General features: G+C 46.6%; 2 protein-coding genes across 2 annotated transcripts; one reads left to right on the forward strand and one right to left on the reverse strand.

Annotated features, from left to right (window-relative positions):
- Positions 1-164: 164 nt before the first annotated feature.
- On the reverse strand, positions 165-2,450 carry LOC116510506 (mid1-interacting protein 1-B-like). The gene is made up of 2 exons (XM_032220099.1): positions 1,895-2,450; positions 165-591 (listed from the first exon to the last, which is right to left on the reverse strand). The coding sequence occupies exon 1, from the start codon at positions 2,347-2,349 to the stop codon at positions 1,933-1,935; it is 417 nt and encodes a 138-aa protein (XP_032075990.1). The 5' UTR covers positions 2,350-2,450; the 3' UTR covers positions 165-591; positions 1,895-1,932.
- A 3,964-nt stretch (positions 2,451-6,414) lies between these two features.
- On the forward strand, positions 6,415-10,437 carry LOC116510505 (NADH dehydrogenase [ubiquinone] 1 subunit C2-like). Its single transcript, XM_032220098.1, has 3 exons — positions 6,415-6,651; positions 8,590-8,733; positions 10,249-10,437. The coding sequence occupies exons 1-3, from the start codon at positions 6,504-6,506 to the stop codon at positions 10,296-10,298; spliced, it is 342 nt and encodes a 113-aa protein (XP_032075989.1). The 5' UTR covers positions 6,415-6,503; the 3' UTR covers positions 10,299-10,437.
- Positions 10,438-10,667: the final 230 nt, after the last annotated feature.

Here is a 10,667-nt window from a genome sequence, read left to right on the forward strand (position 1 = left end):
ATTTGGAAGTCATCGGAAAGCCAAGTAGCATTTGAAGAGATTTTTCTCTACAAGAAGAAAGAAAAAAAAAAACGCCTTTGTAGATATTAGCTAATTTTGCAAATTTTGCAAGCAGTCAAAATGCTGAAACTTGGGGGGGAGAAGAAAGGGAAGGAGCCAATATCTGGAATGAATTTTAGCCATGTCGTTTTATTCACAATAAGCGCCTCAGTTCAGTTACATACAAAAAAAAAATAGCATAAATATCGTTCTGAAAATGATTTTCAAATAGTGTTTCAGTTCAGCCCCACCCTGATAAGGTGTTCAGGTTGATTTCAGAAAACACACAACCCTGGAATATTTCATCCATGAATAATAACTTAATCTTCCTTTCCCTCGAAGTAAGTTCATAGCCATAAATACACATATTTTTTTAGCATTTCAAGACAAGGTTTGCTGGAGACAAAGTTCTTTCATTTGCTTGGAGCAAATTTAAATCTCTTTCTAGAAATGGCAGCAGCTGGATGGCTCTCCAAGGATGTTCTTTAGAGCAGTTTTTGAGGTGGTTTCTGGTCCAGCTTGTGGTTTTCAGGTAACAAATGTGGAGCAAACCTATGAAATAAATCAGAGAAAAATGTTTGTCAGTGATCTGTTCCAGACAGCGTGAAGTCCCAGAGGCAGAAGCTGTTCAAGGGTACCCATGTTTCTTTATAAATAGCAAATCAGGATGCAATTCTAGGTTTTTTCCCCCCTGCAATGTTCATTCTTGACCAACCTTCGCCTACATGGATTTGAAATGAGGATGCTGATCATTAGGGATTAAATCTTGCTAGGAGGATTACATTTTTTAGGGATAGTTAATCAGATTTGGGTGAAGTTTCTTTGTGTATGGCAGGGTTCATACATCACAGGAAGCCCCCTATGGGCAACATGGTTAGATTATATGGCCTTTATGCTAATAAAGAGAGAGAGAAATAGGAATGGAGGGAGGGGGGGAGGGAAGAAGGAAGGAAGAATGGATGAATGGAAGAAAGGAAGAAAGGAAGAAAAGAAGAAAGGAAGAAAGAAAGGTGATAGTAGGATGGAAGGGAGGGAGGAAGGGGATAGTATGATGGAAGGAAGGGAGGGAGGAGGGAGGGAGGGACGAAGACAGGAAGAAAGGAAGACAGGAAGAATGAAAGAAAGGTGATAGCAGGATGGAAGAAAGGGAGGGAGGGAAGGAGGAAGGGAGAAGGAGTGCATGAAGGAAGGAAGAATGGAAGAAAGGAAGGGGATAGTAAGGTGGAAGGGAGGGATGGGGAGGAAGGAAGGAAGGAAGAAAGGAAGGAAGGAAGGAAGAAAGAAAGATGATTGTAGGATGGAAGGGAGGGAGGGGGAAGGAAGGAAGAATGGAAGAAATGAAGGGGATAGTAAGGTGGAAGGGAGGGATGGGGGAGGAAGGAAGAAGAAAGAAAGAAAGAAAGAAAGAAAGGTGATTGTAGGATGGAAGAGAGGGAGGGAGAAGGAAGGAAGAATGGAAGGAGAGAAAAAAGGGGACAGTAGGGTGGAAGGAAAGTGAGGAGGAAGGAAGAATGGAAGAAAGGAAGGTGATAGTAGGATGGAAGGAAGGAAGGAAGGAAGGAAACAGTCATAAGTCACTTTTTTCAATGCCATTGTAACCTCAGTCACTAAATGAACAGTTGTACTAAGGGACCAAGAAGGGTTAGAACAAGTAAAACCTTGTGGTTTCCATTCTTGAAGCCCCTCACCCTTCAAATCAAACTGATTTTTCTACAAGGGGGCAATCGAAGAAGTAAAAACCTTGCTGTCTCCAGGAGTGATGGGATGCTGAGAATTCTAAAAATCAAATGGAATCATAAAAAAAAACAAAAACGGAAGGCCCTTTTCAACACGTAGTAAAAGGAACACATCTTACCTTGGCTGTTTCCTACTGTGGGTCTGTTTCTCCACAACTTAGCTGTGGTTGATGCGTTCCATAATTTCGTTGTATTTGGCGGTGACCGCTTGGGCTCTCTGGGTCAAATGATGCAGGACACGGCAGAGACTGGACAAGTGGTAGTAAAATACATCTTCCAAACTTTCCTTCTCCACGTTCTCCTCCACCGGAGGGACCCCAGGTAGCTTCTCTTGTCTCGCAGGTAAGAACCGACCGCCATCCAACATCCCCTTGCCGGATTTCAGCAGCACAAAATGTTCAAACAAGTCCTTGTCATCCGAGTCGGCTCCGAAGGCCTCTTCCAGATCTTCTAAAGAGACTCCGCGAAGGAGGCTGGGGAACATCACGGTCTGCTCCATCTTCTGGATGGCCGAGACGTACTTCTCCATGGCTGCGGGAGAGAGCATTTCTGGGAGCTGGAAGTCAGCTGGCATCTCGAAGTCTTTGTCGCGCTGGGAGACCAAGGAGCCAGGAGGAGAAGAGTGGATAAGGCTCGGACAGGGCGTGGAGGACCATTTATGAGCAAAGCCGGGGAGGAAAATCAGACCCCACTGGCGTGATCGGGATGAGTTCCATCAAAGGACACGCCTCGTTTTCCAGCCAATCTGATCTTTCTCCACATGGACCTTTCTCTTTAGTTGGCAATGTGGGTTTGTTGACACCTTGTCAGGCTTCCAAATTGGGCTTCTTCCAGAGGTTTGACCCCCTCAGAAGACGTGTGGGGCCATGGAGGACAGCTGCTGAGTCATTCTGGACAGCTCAGCTGGGCTGATTGGAAAAGGCCCAATGGAAAACTTTACACCAAAGTTTGAGAAACACTTGTAAGTTTTTTTTTTGAACTCAGCTCAGAGTCTGATAATTCCCATGAAACTCTGAACACCGAGCTACGGATAACCAGCTTTTACCGTCCTAGAGTTAGAAATATTCTTTCATCTTACGCCAACCTCATGATTTTTTTCTCAGTGCTCTGAAAACAATAGAAGGGGAAAGAAATACATTTCCCGGCATGTAAATCAGAGCTTTGTTAGGGAATGCTGAACGCACATTTCAAGTTACAAGCAAGGTTAGACAGTTCGCCTAGAACAGGGCTCAGCAAACTGCGGCTCTGGAGCCGCATGTGGCTCTTTCTTCCCTCTGCTGCGGCTCCGTCACCGGTCAGCACCACAATTTTGAGAGGAGCTTCCGGTGGGGGCGGGGGGAGAGATGCACAGTGCGCCAGGAGAAGACTCTATGGCAAGGGGAGGGTTTTTTGTAATTGTCTCCACAATTGATAGGGCTTTCGGTTAGGACAGGTAGAGGAAAAAGTACGCCACGCTAGGAGGAGACTCTATGGTGGGGGAACTGAACTTCCGGTCAGCTCCAGAATTGAATGGGGGGCTTCCGGTTAGGACCTTTGTGGCTCCCGGTGTTTTCTTCTCTATGGGAAACGGGACCAAATGACTTTTTGAGTGTTTAGATTTGCCGACCCCTGGCCTAGAACAGTGATGGCTTTTTTGGCTCCCATGCCAAAAGCGGGGGTACCGCAAGGGCGTGCCATACCCATAATGCTATGTGCGTGAACCACCCCCCGCGCACGCATGACCCCCTCCACTTTTGGTGTTGTTTTTTTCGCCCTTCCCAGGCTCCAGAGGCTTTCTAGAAGCCTGGGCAGGGCGAAAACAACCTCTACCACTTCTGGATGCTCTCCGGAGGCTTCAGGAGCTTCCCTCAAGGCTCCGGAAGGCAAAAAACGGACCTACAGAGAACCCGGAAGTTCGGGAATAGTGACTTCTGGTTTGTTTGTAGGGCCAATTTTTGATCTCCGAAGACTCAGGAGGCTTCCCTGAAGGCTCCGGAGGGTGAAAAACAGTCCTACGAGCAAACCGGAAGTCTGTTCCCAAAGTTCCGGTTTGCCCTTGGGGCCGTTTTTTTGCACTCTGGAGGCCAAGGAAGTCTCCGGGGGATGAAAAACGGTCTCAAAAGAAGGGTGAAGTCAGCTGGCCAGTGCGCATGCAGAAGTAAAATTCACTTAACAACTGTCTCACTTAACAACAGACATTTTGGGTTCAATTGTGGTCGTAATTTATGCACCAAAGACAACTTCCTTGGCCAATAAAAAATTCTATCTATATCTATCTATCATCTATCTATCTATCTATCTATCTATCTATCTATCTATCTATCTATCTATCTATCATTATAATCATCATCTATAACTATCTATCTATCTTTCTATCATCATATCTATCTATCTATATCATTATCTATAACTAACTATCTATCTTTCTATCATCATCTATCTATCTATCTATCTATCTATCTATCTATCTATCTATCTATCTATCTAGCATTATAATCATCGTCTATAACTATCTATCTATCATATCTCTATCTCTCTCTCTCTCTCTCTCTATCTATATCATCATCTATAACTATCTATCTATCTTTCTATCATCTATCTATCTATCTATCTATCTATCTATCTATCTATCTATCTATCTATCTATCTATCTATCTATCTATCTATCTAATTGAGCTACGTATGGAGGTACGAAGTGTAAGACTGCAAAGTTCCTGATGACCTCTAGAGGGCAGGATCAGGTGAGAATTGCCTCTATCTCCTTGGTACCCTCTAGTGGCAATCAAGGGTTTTGCAGTCAGATGCAGTAGCATTAAAACGAGAGAAAGAATTTACTCTCTCTCTCTTCTCCCCCCTTTTGCTGCATTTGTTCCTCCCTTGGTCTTGCAAAGCTGGTTTAGACTCTGGACCGAATCCTCTTTTGCAATTCCATTACTTCACTTCAGTTCCAGCTTTGCTGCCTCATCCGATTTTCGTCATCCGGCTAAATCAGAGCCTGGATTTCTGCCCTCAAACCTTGCCCAGATGGCTTCGTCTGGATTTGGCAGGGACAGGAACAGCGCAAGAAGGGAAACTTGCCATGAAGTAGCCACATTTTGGTGGCGTGGCCGTTGCGACACAGGTCGGTGTCCTTTTCTGATAGGACAATCCTTGGAAGAGAAGTTGCCTTTTGAAGCCGGGGAGCTTCATCCATGGAGGCTTTCAAGAGAAGATTGAACTGCCGTTTCTCGGGGATGGTGTAGGGTCTCCTGCTTGGAGGGGGGGTTGGACTAGATGACCTCCAAGGTCCCTTCCGACTCTGTGAATCTAATCTAATCCTTTTTGGGAAATGAAGCGAGCTGCAAAACCTAACCTGAGCGACTTTAATTCCTAGTTAAAATGGGGCTCGTGGAAATGATATGGGGGGAACTCTTTAGTTCGGCAACGACACTGCAGGTAGTCCTCGACTTACAACGCATCATTTCGTGACTTCAAAGTTACGACGACACTGGAAAAAAGCGACTTACAAACTTTTTTTTACACGGACAATTCCCCCAATGGCCACGTGATCAAAATTCAGACAACTGGCCACTGACTCGTATTTATGACGGTTGCAGCACCTTGTGAATGCCTTTTGGAGATCTTCTGACCAGTAAAGTCATTAATGCAGCCATTTAACCATTAGCTGCTAATTTACCAACTGCAATAATTCACTTAAGAAGTCATAGAATAAGAGGGTTGGAAGGGACCTTGGAGGTCTTCTAGTCCAACCCCCTGCTTAAGGCAGGAAGTCCTACATCACTTCAGACAAATGGCTATCCAACATCTTCTTAAAAGCATCCAGTGTTGGAGCGTTCACAACTTCTGGAGGCAACTTCTGTTCCACTAATTAATTGTTCTCACTGTCAGGAAATTTCTCCTCAGTTCTAAGTGGCTTCTGTCCTTGATTAGTTTCCACCCATTGCTTCTTGGCCAGCACTGTGTGGAATAAAGGTCATAAAATGGTTGCATTCATTCATTTCTCCACCGGTGGTCCTTGATTTATGACCATAATAGACCCCCAAATTTACGTTGCCAAGTGAGATATTTGTTAATTGCGTTTTGCCCCCTTTTATAACCTTTTCGGTCACAGTCGTTAAGTGAATCGCTGCAGTGCTTGAATTAGCAACACGGTTGTTAAGTGAATATGGCCTCCCCATCGACTTTGCTCGTCAGATGGTCGCAAAAGGGGATCGCGTGACCCCGGGCCGTCATAAATGTGAGTCAGTTCCCAAGAATATGAATTTTAATCACGTGAGCATGGGGGTGCTGCCACAGTTTTAAGGGGGAGAAGAGGTCATAAGTCCCTTTTTTCAGGCCTGTTCTTTGAACGGTCACTAAATGAAGAGTTGTAAATCGAGGACTGCCTGTATTTGCACATCTCCCAACTTGGCAGAAAGGAACCAGAAAGGTGGCTCAGAGCCCCGCCTCCTAACCAATCGGAGCCCCTCCTGGCAGCCAATCCAAGCCTCAACTCCAATCCGAGCCCCGCTTCCCAACCAATCAGAGCATCGCCTCCCAGCCAATCAGAGCCCCCTGCCAGCCAATCCGAGCCACGCCTCGCCACGCAGCCAATCCGAGCCCCGCGGGGAAGTGGAACCAGCGTTGACGTGGCCACACCCCCTGCGCGAGGGAGGGAGGGCGGTGCGGCGGCGGAACCTTCCTTCGCGGGCGCGGCGAGGGCGGGGAAGGCGTTGCGGGCAGGACCGTCCCCCGCTGTGACCGGCCACCATGCAGCTCCGCTTAGGCATCCCCAAGGAGGCGCGCTCGTTGCCGCCGCCGCCGCTGGTCAACTTCCCGTCGGTCTGGATGGCGGGCGTCTTCTGGCTCAGCGCCCTGCTGGACAACGGCCTCAACCGCAGGCCCGTCCTGCGAGCCGGTCAGTCGCCAGGCCTTCCGCGGGGCCTCCCGTCCTTTTTCCTCCCCTTGGACGGGCTGCGAGGGTCCCCGGGGCTGCTGCCCGTCGAGGCCCCGTCCGGGATCCCCGTCCACCACTCGGACCTCTCCGGCCATAAAGGCGGGAGAGAAGAGTCCCATGCCCATCATCCACAGCCGTGGGGGAGCCCAAAGAAGCCTCGTCCCAGCTCAGGCTCGGGAGGACCCCGGTCTCGCCTCTGGGGGTCGGTACTCCCAAAAGGGCCCATCCTGGTGGGCCCAAATGGAGGATTCGGTTGTCTCTTGGATTCTCCTCTTGGGCCCCTATTTGGGTTCAAGGCAGAATTAACGCCCCCCCCCCCACATGTCCCCTCCCCCACAACAACAACAACCCTGCCAGGTGGGTCAGGCAGAGAGCGAGAGAGAGATTGGCCAAGGTTACGCCTGATGACCTCTATTAGTCTCTTAGACCAACCCCAGTCCATAAATAATAATTTCTATTCCAGTGCTAGGAAATCCTGGAAGTCTTTGAGTTTCAGTCAAATCAGCCGTCAACAGACAGGTAGAGGCAAACTATATTTACACACCATTCAAAAGAGTCAATGGAAAAAAAAAACAGAAATGAAAAGACCAGGATCTTTCCCGCATTCACAGTCAGATAAACCGGGATTAGCACCAGACAAAAAAAAAAAAATCAGGGAGGGAAAAAAATATTGTATACAATCAAGGAAAAACAAAGGAGTAAACTGTAAACTGAACCCCCGCCAACATTGGCAGAAGGATTTAATTATTTATTGGATTGCTATCTTGCCTCCCTATGTTGGGTCAAGACACAACTAATGCCTCCCATCTCTCCCCCCCCCCCCCCAATAACCCTGCGAGGAGGATCAGGTTGAGAGAGAGGAACTGGCCAAGATCACACCAAATAGGCTCTATGAGTCTCTTAGACCAAGTCCAATCCAAGAATAACATGTTAGTAAAATGCTAGGAAATTCGTGGAAATTTGGCCTTCAGACAAATCAGCCATCAGTACACACATAGAGGCAAAAATATTTAGGTGCCATTCAAGAGACAATTAAAAAAAACTGAAATGGAAAGACCAGGATACATCCTCTCCTGCATTCAGTCAGATAAACGGGGATTAGCACCAGACCAAAAAAAAACAACGGGAAAAAAAAATGCTGTATGGAATCAAGGAAACACAAAGGAGTAAACAGTAAACTGAACCCCCGCCAACATTGGCAGAAGGATTTAATTATTTATTGTATTGCTATCTTGCCTCCCTATGTTGGGTCAAGACACAACTAATGCCTCCCATCTCTTCGCCCCCCCAACAACCCTGCGAGGAGGATCAGGCTGAGAGAGAGGAACTGGCCAAGATCACAACAAATACGGAATCTGTGGAAGCTTGGCCTTCAGACAAACCAGTCATCAATAGACATGGAGAGATAAACTATATTGACACACCGCTCAAAAGAGACAATTAAAAAAACAGAAATGAAAAGACCAGGCTACATCCTCTCCTGCATTCGCTCTCCTCAGTTTCAGACAAGTCAGCCATTGACAGACAGGTAGAAACAAATCATATTTACACACCGTTAAAAAGAGAGAATAAAAATATTCGGAAGGAAAAAGACACCAGAACACATCGTCTCCTGTGCTGGAAGTGGTTGGAAGTGATGGTTACCCAGTATCTAGGGCAGAGCTGAGAAAGGGACAGTCCCACTTTGGAATCAGGAGAAGAAGAAGGGAAGGAAGTGACGGGGGGAATAAACAAGGTAGATTTAGTAACCTCTATCCAAACCGTGTTCAGCCCGTCTTCTTCACAACTTAGTTTGTAGGCACCATGCTAGTGGCAACCTCCTGCGTGTCAACCCTTTGATGTGCCCCTTGCTGATGTTGAGACCAGGTGTTCCACTTGTGCTCTCTTGATCTTCTCCAGGCATCCACCGTCAAGTCCTGATGACCACCCTGGGCTTTTGTCTGGGCTACTACATCAAGAGATACTCCGATTACTACTATGCTGAGCGGGACAGGGAGCTATTCAGTTACGTAAAGCGGCATCCTGAGGACTTTGTGGAACAAGGTAACATTGGCGTCAAGCGCTTTCTACCAGAGCTGCTCGAAGGCTGAAAGCGGGTGAGGGAAAGGAAGGCAGAGGGTGGGAGGAGCCCAGGTGTTCCCTCCTGAGTTCGCCCACAGCAAGGATGAGATAAAGGCCTCCAAATTACCCCTCAAGAGAGTTGGGAGAGACTCTTCACTAATCTACGCAAATGCCCTGGGCGGCAGCTGTAGCAAGGTAGCCAGTGGTGAGGAGGCTGGGAATTGTAGTTCAGCAACAGCTGGATTGCTGTGAGTTGTCCAATGTCAGAAGTGCATGGAGTTGTGGAGGTAATCCTCTCTCAGGTATCCAAGTATGGGAAGTTTTGGGTGGAGGAGATTTACCTTGTTGATCCAGTCTTGACTCTTGGCAACTAAGGGGACACATTCATGCATATTCCCTTAGCCGCAATTTTGGAAGTGTTTTGCCCTTCTCTCGAGGTCTGAGAGAAAGGGACGGGTCCAAAGTCACCCAGTCGGCTTTCATGCCAGAGGCAGGACTAGAACTCGCCATCTCCTGGCTTCTAGTCCCCTGGAAGAACGGCTGTGTCAATCTGGCTCTCGGCAGAGACCGCTCCCTTTAATGGGCCTGCTTGTCAACAGCTCCGAAGGGGGCTACAGACCTGAAAGACTTTGGAATCTCTCTTTTCCAGGATAAAGCAACGTTTTACTCAGAGGTGACTTTGGGCCTTTGTAACAGAAGCTCTTTGTCCGCTTCTCCCACAGTCCTTTTTCTTTCTGTCTTTTTTTTACTGTTTCCAGTACAAACATACATATTTTGTGGACAGAGCATTGATTGGCTCAGATCTTTTTCATACAACGTTAATAATAACAGTACAAATCATATGTGAAATTCTAATCTTCCAACTTCAATGATACTAATCTCGTTTCAGATTCCTTTTACATTTTCCCTTTGCTTCATTTAAGCATAAATAACATTCTTTGTACCCTGTGCTTATTACACCTTAGTAAACATTGTCATTCAGTATGTTAAATCATTCATTAGTCCGCCATAACATCAATCTTTCAAATGTTTAGGATTACTAATAACACCAATTATAAGCAATATTCAGTCCATCACGGGGAGTCTATCTCACAGGAGTATACCTAGGACTAGGCAATTTAACTGAAGTGTTAATAATGTTGACAGGGTGTTAAAGAATATGGTGAATTTAAAATATTAAGGATTAGAAATGTGCTTTTTTCAAGAGGCAAATGGTTTTTCTTTGAAAGGGTTTTGCTTCTCATCCAAGAGCTGAAGAAGCTTCTTGGATGAGAAGTGAAACGTCTTCAAAGCAAAAACATGACTTGGATGACTGAGAATCTCCATAGAGGCTCTTTGTCCCCTTGCTTAAATTCTCTTTCAGGAAGCATAAACAAAGAGAGGTTTCTACTCAGAGAGTAAAGTAAATAGACCAGCAAAGTAAACAGACAGGGTGCTTTTCCTTCTCCTTGGTTTACGAATAAGCTTCACCAGCAGGATCCTTTCCTGTTTTCTTAGAGCCCAAAAAGGTGGGAGACATTCTGGAAAAGTTCGTCCCAACGCGCTGAAGTTCCTCCAAGGGATCCTGTGATCCTCCGGGTGTTTTCTCTGCTCCCTCCTCTTCTATGTGGAAGCCCTCGGCGTCTAATCGCTTGTTGATAAACGTGGATTGTATCCTTTCTAATAAAATACATATACGAAGATCAAGTCTGCCGTTTGGGTTTTTTTACTCATGAGGTACGCCTGGAAATGGGGGAGAAGGTGCCTGGCAGATGTAGTAGAAACCTCAGAATTTGCCGCCGTAGAATGTGTGAATCCGTGGGCGTTCTCTCGGCTCCATGCTGCCTTGCCTTCCCTCCGTGGTCCCTGAGGAGCCTCCAATGGGGCATGAGGACAGCTGGGGCTTGCAGGCCTTTAGAACAGGGGTTAAACCTCCA

The sequence above is a fragment of the Thamnophis elegans genome, chromosome 6 (assembly GCF_009769535.1).
Source record: "Thamnophis elegans isolate rThaEle1 chromosome 6, rThaEle1.pri, whole genome shotgun sequence".
Taxonomy (NCBI): domain Eukaryota; kingdom Metazoa; phylum Chordata; class Lepidosauria; order Squamata; family Colubridae; genus Thamnophis; species Thamnophis elegans.

Excerpts from the sequence above, each read along its gene's own strand:
- LOC116510506 (XM_032220099.1), bottom strand. The coding sequence starts at position 2,349 with ATGCCAGCTGACTTCCAGCTCCCAGAAATGCTCTCTCCCGCAGCCATG.
- LOC116510505 (XM_032220098.1), top strand. The coding sequence starts at position 6,504 with ATGCAGCTCCGCTTAGGCATCCCCAAGGAGGCGCGCTCGTTGCCGCCG. Across the intron at positions 6,652-8,589 it reads CAGGCCCGTCCTGCGAGCCG|GCATCCACCGTCAAGTCCTG; the intron begins GTCAGTCGCCAG and ends GATCTTCTCCAG. Across the intron at positions 8,734-10,248 it reads TGAGGACTTTGTGGAACAAG|AGCCCAAAAAGGTGGGAGAC; the intron begins GTAACATTGGCG and ends CTGTTTTCTTAG.